Here is a 17,947-nt window from a genome sequence, read left to right as displayed (position 1 = left end):
AGATTTGTTGTATTTTATTCATATGTAGTTACATAACATGTTGAGTTATACAGTAAGCTAACTGACTGTAATTGACTGAGACTCTGACAAAAATGTGCTTTGAACAGCCTATACAATGTACATTCTGATTCACCATATTTGATATCAATCATATCATCATAACAATGATCAAACAATTCCTCTGCCACTTCTAGCCCGGCTCACAAATCTAAAGTTGTACATGAAAATCAATAATAACAAAATAAATTGATCGGCACTATCATATAACCACATCAACTGTAGTCACATTGATGGGAATATTTCATAACACTTTATATTCTCTCTGCACCTGTGCAGAGTTTCCCAGTAGCTTTTACACTGCATTTCTACACACCAGGAAAATGAAAACGGTTAAAGAAAAAGATAGGAACGGCTCCTCTCATTGAGATTCTAAGAAAGTCAGCAGTGCTCCATGGCTATAGCATGCTTTGTATGCATGGGAGGAGGAGTCCAGTTGCCTTCATCCTCCCAGATCAATAGCATTATCATGCGATAATGGCACTGTAAAATAGCTACTGAGAGGGAAACAAAATCATCCAGGATTCATTCATTCTTTGAAGGCCACATCTGAGGTGTTCATCATATTGCTTCATGCAATACTTCATTAAAGATTAAAAGCTTCCTTCATACTAAAACATTCAGTTTGGCACAAGTTAGAGATCTGCAATGCTCATAGCTTACATCTCAACAGCAAGTGTTCAGACAGTATGGTAAGATTCATGATTTGAGGGCGAGATGCTTTATAGTAACCCGCTAAAAGCCAATTACAAGGCTGAGCAGTACCATATTGCTTTTTAACACTACAGGTCATAAATATATAAATATTTTGTTAAGGACATGCTCTTTGTTGCAGTACATACAGTATACACAAATCGGCTTTGTTGGCACAGTAAAAATCACACATATTTAACATACTTCTAAAGCAGAACAGATTTTTGAGCATTTACATGAACAACTGTTAGTATTAAACCATTAAAATCCCACAACGCAGATAAGAAAAATGTTTAAAAAGTGCCTTTGCATATCTCTTGGCAACAGGATAACACATTTTGGAAGCACTCACAACATTTTTTCCTCAATTCCATGAAAGACTTGGCACAAAGAAAGTAGTAGGTTCAGCACAGTAATAGGGCAAATGTGGGGAGAGAACAGTAATGACAGCATATGTCTGCATTTGAACGTGTCCTCAGGAATGAGCCTCCCCCGTTATAATGGCACTGATTTCATTTTTCTTTACCTCTGAATTCTTCTAGAGGTAATTCAATTCAATCATCCATAACTGGCTTGGGACTAAAACTGTGAGGTCTCTGTAAAAGAAATCGCATCACTTTTGTCCACAGTGAAGCCACCATTGACGTAGGATTTCTTCTCGCATTCTTCATCATCAAGAGTGGTCTCGAGGGCGAACGGATTGGCCATGTCGACATCAGAAGTAAGGTCCATCCTTTCCAGCTCTCGCTTCGAGAGCTTCTGGACTATTCCAGCACCAAAGGCGTCCCCCAGCACATTGACCATAGTGCGGAAACGATCACTAAATAAAAGATTGAGGGGGAAAACAATGAAAGTTTCACAATGACCATTACAGTGTTAACAATGACAATATTCAAACTGAAAAAGAATAATGCAAATAATGTTTAGTACATATAGATTAATCCAATATGTGTACATTTTAACCAGGTTTGATTCTCCTTAATAAGAGTAGCCTTCAGGGGTGTCCTATTTCCTTGCTATTTCTTGAAAATGCTAACTTTTCAGTACAGACTACTTGAGTATCCCCTCCATCTGAGAGCCCAGGGTATTTTCCCCCTCACATGGAAACATCGTCTGAGGATTAGAAAAGGTCGGCATTCATGTGGTCCATTAAACCACCTAATGCCAGCCTCTAAGCCTTAAACTGAATTAACACCCTACACACACTCCTTCTACACTAAAGGGCACAAGATATACAAGTTCTGTGTGAGACAAGACTGCAAAAAATCTCCCAGCTTGACCAGTCTTTCCTGACACTAAGTTGTCATAATTATGAATTTGTAGTTATCTGTGTTTGAGTAAAATTTATTTTAATTAAGACTCTATTATTAGTACTGGATTGCAAGATTTTAAAAACATGTTAAAGGATGCAATTGTCCAGACAGTTTCCCAGACACTCTGTCTAAAAATATTATCATATCATAATATGTTATGATTCCATTATATATGTACGGTGCCCTCTACTAATATTGGCACCCTTGGTAAATATGAGCAAAGAAGGCTGTGAAAAATTTGTTAAAAAAAATTGCAAAATTTCTCTGCTCTCATGGAAATCAAACAATTGCAAATACACACACACACACACACACACACACACACACACACACACACACAATAACTGTATATATACTTACCATTCACTATCTACTTTATTAGGAACACATTCATGCAATTATCAGTCAATCATGCAGCAGCAGTGCAATGCCACAGTCAAAGTCATAAAGATGACATTTTCCTCCCCATTCTGTTGTTTGATGTGAATATTAACTGAAGCTCCTTACTTTCATCTGCACACATACAGTATCTCACAAAAGTGAGTACACTCCTCACATTTTTGTAAACATTTGATTATATCTTTTCATGTGACAACACTGAAGAAATGACACTTTGCTACAATGTAAAGTAGTGAGTGTACAGCTTGTATAACAGTGTATATTTGCTGTCCCCTCAAAATAACTCAACACACACCCATTAATGTCTAAACCGCTGGCAACAAAAGTGAGTACACCCCTAAGTGAAAATGTCCAAGTTGGGTCCAATTAGCCAATTTCCCTCCCCGGTGTCATGTGACTTGTATAAGGCTATAAGAAGATTGCCAAGACCCTGACACTGCGCTGCAACATGGTGGCCAAGAACATACAACGGTATAACAGGACAGGTTCCACTCAGAACAGGCCTCGCCATGGTCGACCAAAGAAGTTGAGTGCACGTGCTCAGTGTCATATCCAGAGAAAGTCTTTGGGAAATAGATGTATGAGTGCTGCAAGTATTGCTACAGAGGTTGAAGGGGTTGGGGGTCAGCCTGTCAGTGCTCAGACCATACGCCGCACACTGCATCAAATTGGTCTGCATGGCTGTCGTCCCAGAAGGAAGCCTCTTCTGAAGATGATGCACAAGAAAGCCCGCAAACAGTTTGCTGAAGACAAGCAGACTAAGGACATGGATTACTGGAACCATGTCCTGTGGTCTGATGAGACCAAGATAAACTTATTTGGTTCAGATGGTGTCAAGCGTGTGTGGCAGCAACCAGGTGAGGAGTACAAAGACAAGTGTGTCTTGCCTACAGTCAAGCATGTTGGTGGGAGTGTCATGGTCTGGGGCTGCATGAGTGCTGCCGGCACTGGGGAGCTGCAGTTCATTGAGGGAACCATGAATGCCAACATGTACTGTGACATTCTGAAGCAGAGCATGATCAGTATGCAGTATTCCAGCAGGATAACAACCCCAAACACACCTCCAAGACGACCACTGCCTTGCTAAAGAAGCTGAGGGTGAAGGTGGTGGACTGGCCAAGCATGTCTCCAGACCTAAACCCTATTGAGCATCTGTGGGGAATCCTCAAACAGAAGGTGGAGGAGCACAAGGTCTCTAACATCCACCAGCTCCGTGATGTCATCATGGAGGAGTGGAAGAGGACTCCAGTGGCAACCTGTGAATCTCTGGTGAACTCCATGCCCAAGAGGGTTAAGGCAGTGCTGGAAAATAATGGTGGCCACACAAAATATTGACACACTGGGCCCAATTTGGACATTTTCACTTAGGGGTGTACTCACTTTTATTGCCAGCAGTTTAGACATTAATGTCTGTGTGTTGAGTTATTTTGAGGGGACAGCAAATTTACACTGTTATACAAACTGTACACTCACTACTTTACATTGTAACAAAGTGTCATTTCTTCAGTGTTGTCACATGAAAAGATATAATGAAATATTTACAAAAATGTGAGGGGTGTACTCACTTTTGTGAGATACTCTATATATACACTATGCCGCTGTGAAATAATTGGCTGATTGGATATTTACTTTTTTCATCCAGATATACAGGTGTTTGTAATAAAATGGACAGTGAGTGGATGTGGTCTCTGTCTATTTAAACTTTCAATTACTTCACTGCCCTGGAAGACTTCAAATATAAAGTATATTATTCCCTTATGTGTTTTCTGCCACTTCCTTACATACATCATGTGTATTCATATATGTTCTGATTTATACAGTTCTGTCTAATATACTGTTATGTTTTGTGATGAATATGAATCTGAATCTGATTAGTCATTCAGATACGCACATCAGCCAATCAACAGCCACAATTAGGGTGACATCATTGGCTGGAAGGCCTACTGCTGTCAGCACAATCACCATGGTTACCAGTCCAGCATTAGGGACTCCAGCTGCTCCGATGCTGGCTACTGTTGCTGTAATACTGCAGAGATAGCATTAATTAAATTACTGCTGAGTTTTCTGGTTTTCAATAACAAGACATGAATGAATTAAAAAAAATAATTATTGCTCTAAAATCTTCATAAAATAGTAACAAACATATAGCTCAATTTTTTTTTGTTAATGCTAAATGCTGACAATTCTTCCTAGATGCGAATGGAATTTAATCTTTACTTACCTAATTGTCACTATTTTTCCCACATCAAGGTCAAGACCATTTAGCTGGGCGATAAATATGGCCGCTACTGCCTCATAAAGTGCTGTACCATCCATGTTAATGGTGGCACCTACTGGAAGGACGAACCGGGTGATCCGCTTGTCAATCCTATTATTTTCCTCTGCACATCGGAAAGTGACTGGTAAGGTTGCAGAGCTAAAGGAAGGCAAGTTTAATATTTAATGTAATAATTGTAGTTCTCACTTCAGTTTTCAATATTGACTACTTTCTGACTTTAATTTTTCACAAATATATACACACACTGATCAAAAAGAACAAAACTCGCAATTATACTCTAAACTAGTAATCTTTTTGTAACCCCCCCAAAAAACAACAACTCTGCCCAGTGTTACAAACAGACTGATTTCACCCCTCTATTTAGGTTAATCTATTGTACTATAGTTACACACTACACACTATCAAACCCTGGTCACAACATATTAACTGACTATGATGTCACAACAGCTTTAACTCAGTCACTTTTTGACCATTTAATCTCTGATTAGCAATTATGTTTCACACTGTTTAAACATTGTAGAATGTGTTAGAATTTGATTCTCACCTTGAGGAGATCATTAGAGCTGTTACCAAAGCCTGTGCCATACCCAGAGCAAATGTGAATGGATTCTTTCTTACAAAGGCAAAGTAGATCAGGGGTAGGAAAATAATGGCATGGATGGCAAGCCTGTTAAGTCAGAAATAGCATATAATTACTGTGCATATCTGAGTCAGTGTAGGATAAATAATCTGCCCTTTCTGCAATAGATTTGAAAAATGCATATTAGGGAATGTCACATTTCGAATTGTTCACAAAGTTCACCAGACTACTGCCAATTAATTTCATACATCATCATCATCGTCATCATCATCATCATCATCATAATAATATTAATTAATTAATTAATTAATTAATTAATTACTGTGGATTTGTGCTTGTTCAGCTACAAGAGCATTCGTGACGTCAGACACTGATGTCAGGCTAGGAGGCCTGTGGGAACGATTGGTTTTCTTATTCATCCCAAGTTTTTAATGGGATTGCGGTCATAGGCAAACCATTTCTTCATGGACCTCGTTTTGTGCACAAGGGCATTGCCATGCTGGAACAGGTTTGGGCCCCTTAGTTCCAGTGAAAGGAAATCTTAATGCTACCGTATAAATAGACACTCTAGACAATTGTATGCTTCCAACATTGTGGCAACAATTTAGGGACGACCCACATATAAGTGTGATGGTCAGGTATGCATAAACTTTTTGGCCATATAGTGTACAATATGTATGTACAATATGACAATATGTAATAAGTCTTAAGCACTAAATTATTTATACAAAGTTTGTTAAATTTATATCAGCTTGCAGACTAGATTTCAATCTTGTTTATGTTTTATTTTATTCTATTCAGTTCTATGTAATTCTACCTCTTGTAAATATAAAAGAAATAACTTGTTTTAGTGCATATAAACATTAGTGCACAAAGGGGCGCTAATTATAATTCACACCTTGCGAATTCACACAAATAGTAGCAGATAGCACTATATCAGCACTACTGTACACTGCCAGAGTTCTGATATCGTTTATGTGCTCAAACTCAGTTAGCATTTTCCTAACCACTTCTAAATATTAGCCAGATAAGTGACCTTTTTTGTGAAAGGGCTAGTAATTAATAAATTAGTCAAATTAGTACCAATTGGATTAGTAAAATTTTTTGTCCCAGTTTTCTTTTCTGAAAATGCAGTTTAACCCCAGCAAGATTATAGATACGTATGTACTATATAAGAAGTAACTGCAATGTACTTCATTAATAAATGTTTATCTATCTATCTCTCTATCTATCTATCTAGGGAGGGATCATCATTAAGAGAAGTGGAAGCAAGTTGTAATACAATGGAATAGGGAGGAGTGTTCACTTTAACACACACCCTGCAATTTTAGCAAGGTCATGATAGCACTTTATTTATCTTCTATCCAACCATGTGAGACTCGGAATGTTCTTGCTATGACTCAGCGGCAGCAGTTCTAGTCTCTTTCCTTTCCACTTCAGTTAGCTGCAGCTACAGAATCTCCTCACGGCTGTTGGGTCAGCAGCATTATTCATGTCATTGGAAATTTAGGGGAGCATACATCCATTGAAAGGTCTTATTACTGTATACATAGATTGACCAATTTTAGAAGTCCTTGGTTCTTATCTGGTCAGGGACAGGACCAGCCAGTATAACACATTATCGTGGATGAAAAGGCTACCATCACTGCAGTAGTAAATCCACTTCACTGACAATCAATAAGGGAATGTTAGCATTTCAGCAGATACTCACCCACTAAGCACAGTCACCATGTATAGGCCCATTTTCCTGAAGATATCCCAGTCCTCTACCTCAATGATCTTAGCAGCAATCAGAAATAGGATACCCACTGGCATGTAACTACAAAGTCAAAAACAAGAACACTGCCATCAGGACTTAAGATTAAAGATATTTATTAATTAAGTATTACTATTGAATATAGTATAATGAAGCATTGAAGAAAAGCTACTGACCACATAATGATATGGACCAATCTCATAGTGGCCTCATTCAGGGCATCAAAGAACTCCAGCAGGATACGTCCCCGTTCTCCCATTTTGCCAATGACCAGTCCAAACGCAACACAAAACACAATAAGGCCAAGGACATTGATGCCGTCTGAGTACGTACCCATTATAGTGTAGTCTTTGGTGAGGTTCTGTTGAAAGTAGGCAAACAGACAGTTATTTTATGGGTGCTACTGTCCAAAACAATGGTTCGCTTGTACCTGAAGTCTTTCATCTGTGTTACTTTAATTGAGAGGTTTGTTACTAGACTTGTGTTTAGGGAAAAGCCTATTTTCTCCTTTACCTGTGCAATAGTTGCCAGTATGGTGGTGAAGGGTGGGAACGTAGTTGTAGCCAAATTGCTGGTATTTGTAACAGGCAGTTCTATCTCCTTGCGCTGAGTCTTGTACTGAAGGAGAGATATACATAATTAATTAATTAATTAATTAATTCATTCATTCATTCATTCATGAGAGAGCTATCATTTACCTGCTGAAAACATGCCTGCACCAGATTCTCTGGAAACATATTCCTAATGAAATAAAAAGCACCACAGTTGAGTGTTTATATGACATTTTAATGGAACATAGGTATTAAATAGAGATGGCAATGATCAAATGCCCAAGATCTACATCTGGCCAACAACAGCAAAAAAAAAAAAGAAAGAAAAAAAGGTGGCTCGGATATCAGAGAAGAAAAATAAAAACACATTTGTTCCAATCGTGTAAGAAATATATTACGAATTTCAAATAGTAACAGTATAAAACAGGTTAAAGTAGGAACATAATAACAGAAGCCACAAGGCCTGGCGCAAAGAACAGGAACAAACAGTTGTTTTTTTTTCAAGCATAATAGTTTTCAAAGAAAAAGCGATATCAGATGATACTCAAGGTTTCAGTATCAGTAAAAAAAAAAGTGGCACCTTGCCATCTTTAGTATCAGACACGTAATCAGTTATGAGATTTGTCATTAAATGTAACAAAGGCTCAAACAATGAGGAATTAGTTACCTGATAAGATCCATCAGAGTGTCAGCAGTGGTGACATTTGGAGTGGATCCAGCTCGGTCAATATTGTCTGCTGTCTGTGAGACTCCAGGTTTAATAGTTGTTACCAAGATTATACCTTTTGGGATATTAGGGTTTTGAGTGAAGTGTTTTAATATAGAAAACGAATGTTTTCCACATCATTAAATTATCATTAAAAAAAGTTGTGTTCCTGATGCTCACCGAGAATGACAGCTATGATCGTGGTGGAGAAATAGTAGATGACTGCACGGAGTCCAATGCGGCCTGACATTTCTGAGTCCAGAGCTGCTACTCCTGCAGAACAAAAGGTTTATTGTCTGCTTTTTCATAGTAATTTTAGCATTAGTTTAAAATAATAACTTTCACTCAAAATGAATATAAAATGACTAAACTGGCACTTATGTGCAACAATACAGATTTATTTGCACACTAGAGACAAAAATATTATATTGCATTTGGATTTCTGCATATTGTGAATATGATTAATTAAAGCATTGATGAACATTGATGAATCTTTTTGTAATTGACCTGCATTATTTTGACCAATGCTGGACCACATCAATGGTGGGACTCATCAACACACATCTGAATCCTCTGAGAATGATTCAGGATGGTCACAGCACGTTACCTACTGGATAATGTGGTTCAGTGATAATGATTAACAAACATTATATTACTCAGCCCAACTTGTTTGGATCAGTTAGGCCAGGGTTTCACCTGATATGTGACTTTTTCATGGCCTTTCTGTCAGCTATTTTTCCTGTACACTCTGAGAAAGGCAGATAATTATGTTCCATCAGCAACAGCCACAGCTGTAAGAGCAGCTCTATTACATTTACATTTACATTTCTTCATTTAGCAGATGCTTTTATCCAAAGCGACTTACAAATGAGGAAATACAAGCAAAGCGATATATCAAGTGGAGAACAATACACGTAGTGCTACAATACAAGATTTTTAATTAAGTTCCGGTGAAGCAAAGTGCGCAGAGTAGAAGTGTAACAGCCAGTCTAATTTCTTTATTTTTATTTTTTTAATAATGTGGGGGTTGGCAGGTTAGGGGTTAGTTAAGTGCTCATGGAAGAGGTGGGTCTTTGGTTGTTTTTTGAAAATAGTGACAGGTGCTGCTGTCCGGATTGAAGTTGGAAGTTCATTCCACCACTGAGGGATGGTTAGTTTGAAGGTTCTGGAAAGGGACCTTGAGCCATGCTGAGTAGGCACTTCTAAGCATTGGTCATTAACCTATTGAGTGAAGGATTTGCTTAAAAAAACTAGCATATGTAATTTGCATACACAACATGGTGATTAATTAAACAAAAGATTGTGAGTGTCTGTCTTATATATACTCAACTACATGTAGGTGAGATGTATTTATTTTTCTGCCCACAGATGCGTCAGCAAATGATCCCACACGTCCCAAAGAGCAACATTCCCCAAAGACAAATCAGTAGGATTTTGGGCATTTCATCTTCTACAGTGCACAATATAATAAAAATATTGAAGGAATCCGGTCAAATCTCGGTGCGTAAAGGGTAAGGCCGAAAACCACTTCTGAATGCGTGATCTCCGATCCCTCAGACGTCACTGTCTTAAAAACCGTCATGAGTCTGTGATGGAGATCCTGACATGGGCTTGGGAATACTTTGGTAAACCTTTGTCATCAACACCATTCGCCGCTGCATCCACAGATGCAAGTTTAGGCTTTACTATGCAAAAGCAGAAGCCATAAATCAACACTGTCCAGAAGTGCCGCTGACTTCTCTGGGCTTGGTCTCTGAGATGGACAGTAGCACAGTGGAATTGTGTTTTGTTGTCAGACGAGTCAACATTTCAAATCGTTTTTGGACAAAACAGCCGTCGTGTTCTCCAGGTCAAAGAGGAAAAGGCCCATCCAAGCTGTTATTAGCGTCAGGTCCAAAAGCCGGCGTCTGTCATGGTATGGTGGTGTGTCAGTGCCCATGGCATGGGTAACTTTCACATCTGCGAGGGCACCATTAATGCAGAAAGATATGTACACATCTTGGAGCAACATATGCTCCCATCCAGAGCAGGACAACGCCAAACCACATTCTGCCCAGATTACAAGTGCATGGTTGCGTAAGCATAGAGTGCGGGTGCTAGCATGGCCTGCCTGCAGTCCTGACCTGTCTCCGATTGAGAATATGTGGCGCATTATGAAGCACAAAATCAGGCAACGAAGACCCTGTACAGTTGTGCAGCTGAAGAAATGCATAATAGATGAATGGGGAAAATTCTGTTTGCTAAATTTAACCACCTGGTGTCTTCAGCGCCCAAACGCTTAATAAGTGTTATTAAAAGAAAAGGTTACACAGTGGTAAAAAGTTGACTGTCCCAACTTTTTTGTAGTGTGTTGCAGTCATCAGATTTGAAATGAATGTATATTTTCAAAAAGAAATTAAATTCACAAAGTAAAACATCAAATCATGTGTTAATAATGTGTTTTCAGTATAGTACAGGGCGAATTGAATTTTCATTTGACTGTTTTGTTTCTTTTTTTTTGTTTTTGTTTTTTGCATTTTCCATACTGTCCCAACTTTTTCAGAATTGGGGTTGTATTTACTAATATAAAAATGCTTAAATTAAATTCTTGATGAATATTTCAGGTACATCTACAGTTTTCATTTATGCAGTATAGTATTTAAGATGCTCTTAAAGGAGCTGTTCGTAATTTTAAAATGTATTTCTAGACCTTCTGTTACGGAACCGCCGGCAGATGGAGCTGTGGCGACAACGTGCACGAGCGGCTTGAGAGCATGCACGTGCACGTGATTGAAGTGCGCATGGACGCTAAAGCTGTGTCAAGTGTTGCCAGCTGTCGGCAATCAAGAGACTGGTTACTTAAACCCCTCGTGTTGCTGCGCACATCGCACGGCATTAACCTAACGTCAATTAAAGTAAAGCGGAGAAAGGATTAATTGTGTAAGGACTAACAGAGAAGATGACGGAATGAATAATGGTGCCAGGTTGTGATGTTGCCATGCTCTGTCTGTTTTCCTGTTCCTTAGCTTACGCTTTGCGAAGGGTGTTTATGCCATGCCAAAATTAAGATTGTGTATGCCCTGTCAAAGTTAAGTGTTTATGCCTGGTCATAGATAAAAGTGCTCATGTCCTATCATGGTTAAGTGTTTAGGCTATATCATAGATAAGAGTGCTTCTGCCCTGTCCTAGTTAAGGATGTGTTCATGTCCTAGTTAAGGGATGTGTTCATGTCCTAGTTAAGGGATGTGTTCATGTCCTAGTTAAGGGATGTGTTCATGTCCTAGTTAAGGGATGTGTTCATGTCCTAGTTAAGGGATGTGTTCATGTCCTAGTTATATGTATGTTTGGTGCATTAATTAAGCTACTGGTTCTAGGCATAAGCCTGTCCTAAGTTCTTGAGGTTTCATCCCGAGTTGAGGGATAGGTTTTTCGTTGTGTCTTTAGCGTAAGTTCAAATAAAGACTATACTCCTGCACTTACTTCCTGTCTCCAAGTCCTGTTTTGTAACACCTATAATCATGTAATTTCAAAGATTGCTTGGGAAGCTGTGTTTCACTATTTCCATGCAACTATATTTTCAAGGTGGAAATAAGCTCCACCTCCTAGCACTTTTATTTCTAAAAGGAAATTCTAAAAGAAAATCTCCAGTGCCTAAAAAAACTTTCTGAGGTCTTACATGTTAGTTATCATAAACAATAGATTGTTACCTGTTATCATGCTGGAGATGATGAGGGGTAGGATAACAAGCTTAAGCATTCTCATCAGGAGCTCTCCAGGGAAACCAAAGTATTGCTTATCAAGGTGCGAGAGTGCAGCATATTCCCTCACTAACAAACCCAGTCCAATTCCTGTAAAAAGAACGTGTGACAAACACATACATAGAGAACTTCTTAATGAAGGCTAAAATTCCACACAAGTACTAAAAAGTGCACGAGCATTGTCTGGTTGATGAGTCACAGGCAATTCATTAAAACAAACTTTTGCTTTATATCAGTAGGCTCTCCAGAATGATCCCTAGAGGAGAAGACTGTTGTCCATTTTGCTCTTTGATTAGTTTGAAAGTGAAGGGATGTTCAAATCCCTTCCAAGCTGTTAACAAAAACAAACTTTTACAGTATTGGTGCAATCTATTGAAAGCAAAGCCATCAGATGTGCACAGATCTTTATGCAGACAAAACTGCTACTATATCAAAACAATGAGCACTGCAATAATTACAAGCTCTGTATAATATCTCATACTGAAGCCTGGAATGATAAATGCTCATGTGAATGAGTCTTCTACACTAAATTAAGGTCATGCTGATAAAATACTGATAAAATAAAAGAAAGTCCTGTCTTTACAATAAAGATACTGACAGTGCATCTGAGTTACTTTGAGCTCCTGATTAAAATGATTTGGTAATAAAACATCATGGAGTCCAAGTCAAGTGGCTTTTATTGTCATTTCAACCATATACATCTGGTACATTACACAGTGAAACAAAACAACGTTTCTCCAGGACCATGGTGCTACATAAAACAACACACTAACCACCTGAGATGACACAGAACTAAAGATCTACTGTACACATTTCTACATAAAGTGCACATGCAAATGTGTGCAAACAACACAAGACAGTACAGTAACTACTAAAAACAGGACAATGAGCACAGTAAGAGACAGTGTAGTGCCGGCCAGTACACAGTTCTTGTGTGGAAGAGTCAGATATAACAGGTAGTGCAAAAAATAACAATATAATAAAAATGTGGTGAATATAAACATAAAATACTATGACTTAGTATTCAGTACATTAGCGTATACCATATATGGACATAGCAGTTATTGCTGTAGCAACCAGGTAAAGAGTATAGTGGTGACAAGAAATCATATATGATATATATTTTTATTTTTTTTAAGTGCATTAGCATAGCAAATCATATCTTGGAATCCCAGATTTTACTGTAAGAAGTGTTAACACAGAGGAATTTAACGTACTGCATAATCCCAGGGTATGAAAGTATGGCTTGGCATGGATTGCTGAAAATATTGGATGGTACATTCTTACAGGACTTACATTTTAGAATCATAAGTGAATCATAATTTGTACTACTTGTAAACAACATTTCCATGGTTTTAGTTGTAAAGATAAAAAAGTCAGTGAGTCATTATTACTAATGAAGTGCTAGAAATGTTGAAATGCTGCTGTTCTTAACCTATCACATTTAAAATCGCCAATCCAGTAATTCAGTTTTTTCTTTTAACTGCATGGATGAACCATAAATCTGAAATCTTTCTGCAGTCCATAAACAAGACTGAAATGCTGGTTTTACAACCCAAACTCTGCATACATTCCCATCTACATGAATATTGGTTAATATGTTATGATAGTTGGGGGACACAATGGCACAGTGGATAGCACTGATGCCTCACTGGGTCTCTAGTTTGATCCTGATTTCAGGTAAAGATTTGCTTGTTCTCTCAGTGTGCCTGTGTGAGATTCCTCTGGGTTCTCCGGTTTCCTCCTACCTCTCAAAAACATGCCAGTGGATTGGTGACTATAAATTGCCCATAAGTGTGAATATGTGTGTACATGTCCTATGATGGATTGGCATTCCACCGAAGGTATATTCTCATCCCCGGATGTTCCTGGTACAGACTCTACCATGACTCTGATCAGAACAACGTGGTTACTGAAGATGATGAATGAATGAATGTTCTGACAGGTATACTTTTGCAACATATTTAGTAGAAGTATGAAATTTAAGAGATGAGGTTGAAGAGGTTGCAGACTAAAGTTGGGTATGTTACAAGACAACTTTACTGCTCTACATTGCTGACGCCTTCCCTATGTCATCCATGCTATTCTTTCTCGATTTTTATTTCTTAATTATCCATATGGTTTTGGCTCTATATTGGGGATTCTAAATTACGGATCACAATTTTAAATAATAGTTCTGATAGGCTAGGAAATGTTTACGTGAAGTTTGCTTCTTTATTCTTACACTGGAGCTACAAAGCTAATGTTCCTGACACATGCGAGAGCACAATTAGAGTGTAGTTGAGCATAATGCAAACTGTATAGCTAAATCATTATACACTTGTCTCATACTGCTCAAATATTAAGTAATCTCCAATAGATATGCTTATGTGGTGTCTGGTACTGTATGGCAGTGGTCACCAACCCTGTTTCTGGAGATCTACCTACCTAAAGACTCTAGCTCCAACCATAATCATGCCCACCTGACCACCTAATCATTGCCTTAAGAAGTTCTTGATCAACTAAAACAGGTGTGTTAGATTTTGGTTGGAGATGAAACCTGCAGGAAGGTAGATCTCAAGGAAGAGGGTTGGTTATTGGCCACTGCTGTATGACACACTGACAAGTGTAAATATGCGCAAAATCCAACACAGGGCTAAAAACAGTTGTTGCAGCCACCTTGAAATCGGAGCTTATGTTCAGGTGGGAGATGCAGCCGAAAGTTTGGAGGTTGAATTATATGTTAGAAGTGGTTTGAACCCCAGACTGATTTGTATAATTAGATTTTTTGAAGCTATTTTATCACGCAGTTTTTATATAAATGACAAATGTTAGACAAACTCTCTCTTTTGAGCCAAGTGTGTGATAAATTCAACAAGGAGTTTAATGAACCTAATGAAACTTCCTACTTGTTAACAACATTAGACTCATAGCTCCAGTGCAAAACAAAAGATATGTTGTGAAAGGTGAAAACTGTATACAAATCATTTTTGGAGAAACTATAACTTAAATAATAATAAATTGGGTTTTTTTTTCTCCTTTTTTTTCCCTTCATGACTGTTGAATTACCAGCATCTTGTGCTGTACCGTTTTTAATATGCTAAGATTTTGAAGGTTGGGCATTAACTTTATTGCTGTAAAATACTCTATAAGTGAATAACTGCAATAAAGGTATTGCTTCATTGTCAGATGGGCGATACAAAAATGCAGAACTGTGCAATAGTATGTCTTTATGGGGCAATCAGCAATTTAGAGCATCTTACAGTTCACACACCATGAAATCATATAGTATGACTTGTATCAAACACATGGAAATACATCGCAAAGCAGGATATCCTCTTATGCCATTTGCTATGACAAAATAATATTTCCAATCTAATCAGAACATATTCAGGAATCATCAGAGTCAGAATTATAGAGAGGCAATATGCACTTGTATACCACTCTACACAACTGATGCTTATCTTAGTTTGATCTTAATTATTATTAAATTCCTAATGAGCAAGCCAGATGCAACAGTGGCAAGGAAAAAACTCTCGGAGACAACATGGGGAGCCAGGTTCAAACCTGGGTGACGCCGGGTAGTAGGATTATAAATCATTATTCTTCCACAACTGTACACTATAAGTCAAACACTACAGAGTGTTCAAACATGGTCTTTATGATCACAGCAGAAGTTTTTAGCTACAACTGTAGAGTATCCAAGTGGAGTTTTCTGCTGAGGTAAGGTTTAGACTTGGGCATTCACTGTTCTTAGTAAGTACAATCTTTAGAGTATTCATGTGGGACCACTCCCAGCCGGAGGGAGTGAGTCACAAGTGCAAGTAATTGAATCATTTGAAAAATCAAATGTGAAGTATCAACCACATGTGCAGTTTATATGTGAATCATATGATGATGTGACATGCCTTTTCTGCAAGGGTTTTTATAGAATAGACCACTGCAGTAAATAACACTGCATAGTTGTGCACGAGAGCTGATATTCTAGACAGGTTCATAGTCCTGGGAATTTTCACTTTACGTTAATGTGTGATAATAAAGACAGTTTTCATTGTCACACACTGTGTCTAGTCATGCTCCACTGTGGTGGCTGCTAAATTTTTGAACAGCCAAGTGAGATTAGGACACCAACCTCTCTCTTTCTCTCTGTCTCTCTCTCTCTTTCACACACACACAAACACACACACACACACACACACACACACACACACGCCCACCTACTGAGACCATGAGAAAGCTGATCAGTGATTAATCACCTATGAACACAACATACCTGAAATATATAAAATACTAGTGATGGAAATGACACATTGGTTATTTCAAAGACTGTGGTATGAAGCTACATGGTACACCAAAATACAAAGAAATTATAGTGGAAATGGCGTATAAATGTCTCATTTTCTAGGCCAGTCAATGATTATGATCTGTTGAATGATTTCTGCACTATGGGCAAACAATACTCTGGAGAGAGAGAGAGAGAGAGAGAGAGAAGGAGAGAGAGAGAGAGAGAGAGAGAGAGAGAGAGAGAGAGAGAAGGAGAGTGCTACAGCTGCAGAAGAATGGAGGTGCTCTCTATCACTGCGTGCTTGCACGCAGCACACACAATAAACCCACAACCAAGACAAAGCAGCCGAAAGACAACATTATTTCGAGAAAAATGCAGCTTATCACTACAGATCCACCTGTCCTGCTTTACATTCAGACAGATCTATAATATTGTAGGAGCCTTACCCAATAGCACAGAGGCGATGGTTGCTATGAGAACCCAGTTCCTCTTCAGCATGCCTTTCACATCCCTGCCTCTCCGCTCCTTCTTGGCCAACATGTCCATGCTCATAGTCCAAAGCAAGGCACAAAGACAAACAATCAAACAAAAACGTTACTTGCCAACCCTCTGTAGCTCCACTATCGCTCTCAAAAGGGTGCACAGGGATGAGCAGTGAGGCAGCTTTTACAAACGCAGCCGAGGAAGCTTTATAAAGGATGCTGCTGTCAGTTCCAACAGGGTGGGGGTGGGAGGCAGGAGCAGCAAGCTTGAGTGAATTGTGTATGGAATGAGCATGTGTGGGGCTGCTCAGAAGGATTTGGTGCTCATGATAACCTTTGACCAGATATCCTGGCTGTAGTGCTTGTTTTCTTGCAGTGTCGTTGTAAATTATTACTTGGGTAGTTTCTTCTTCCAGTACTCATTTCTGAAGGTTCAGCAATCTTTGTTATCTAACATCTAACATTAAAAAGAAAAACCTGTTAATGTTATCTTGTAATAGACCAGGTCAAGTACATTTTTAACATAATACATTATAAACACAAACAAGGAGATTTGACAAAACTGTCACATTGCAATACTGCATTTTGGAGAAATTTAAATAATAGCAAAATTTTCAGCTTCTCTAGTCATTCTTGTTCAGATAACTGTTAGCTGAAACACATCACTGTTATTTGCGGAGTGGACTTTTTAGTCTGAAAAATTTTAATGATTACAAATGAACAAAAGTACAAAAGTGGTTTTAGTCCAACATTCAAATATCCAGGGTTAAATAGACTACATAAGAAATGTAATCCAGCATTGTTATAAATGACATGACTTAAATATAATCAGCAATTTAACCTTAAAAGTCTCATCTAAACTTATCCAATCCAATATAGTGATGAGTTTATTTTGGCTCTATAATTCTGTAACCTGACATTTAAAAAAAAAAAAAGAGGTGGAAATTTCCCCTGAAATTTTGTAATAACTGATACCATGCATTCCACAGTGACACCATAATACAAAAACCATGACTTTATGGCATGCCAGTTAAACATTAAATAATTTTGTAAAGGCACTGTTGTTTTGTTAGAGAAAGGTGTGTTGAGCCTTTAACAAAGTAGTATGGTACCAGGAAATAAAAGGTCTGT

General features: G+C 38.2%; 1 protein-coding gene across 1 annotated transcript; it reads right to left on the bottom strand.

Annotated features, from left to right (window-relative positions):
• slc1a1 (solute carrier family 1 member 1) lies at positions 1-17,174 on the bottom strand. Its single transcript, XM_053629011.1, has 12 exons — positions 16,781-17,174; positions 12,020-12,160; positions 8,514-8,606; positions 8,295-8,409; positions 7,775-7,817; positions 7,590-7,694; positions 7,253-7,437; positions 7,032-7,139; positions 5,285-5,407; positions 4,684-4,878; positions 4,354-4,488; positions 1-1,570 (listed from the first exon to the last, which is right to left on the bottom strand). Exons 1-12 carry the CDS (start codon positions 16,884-16,886, stop codon positions 1,330-1,332), a joined length of 1,590 nt encoding a protein of 529 aa, XP_053484986.1. The 5' UTR covers positions 16,887-17,174; the 3' UTR covers positions 1-1,329.
• Positions 17,175-17,947: the final 773 nt, after the last annotated feature.

This window comes from Ictalurus furcatus, chromosome 7 (assembly GCF_023375685.1).
Source record: "Ictalurus furcatus strain D&B chromosome 7, Billie_1.0, whole genome shotgun sequence".
Classification (NCBI taxonomy): domain Eukaryota; kingdom Metazoa; phylum Chordata; class Actinopteri; order Siluriformes; family Ictaluridae; genus Ictalurus; species Ictalurus furcatus.
The sequence above is the reverse complement of the archived record's forward strand: the minus strand, read 5'-3'. Positions and strand labels throughout refer to the sequence as shown.

Bases quoted from the DNA above. Each gene is read 5' to 3' on its own strand.
- slc1a1 (XM_053629011.1), bottom strand. From the start codon at position 16,886: ATGAGCATGGACATGTTGGCCAAGAAGGAGCGGAGAGGCAGGGATGTG. The intron at 7,818-8,294 runs GTAACTAATTCC...TTATTTCATTAG, and splicing joins ACTCTGATGGATCTTATCAG to GAATATGTTTCCAGAGAATC. The intron at 4,879-5,284 runs GTGAGAATCAAA...GCCTTCCTTTAG, and splicing joins GCTCTAATGATCTCCTCAAG to CTCTGCAACCTTACCAGTCA.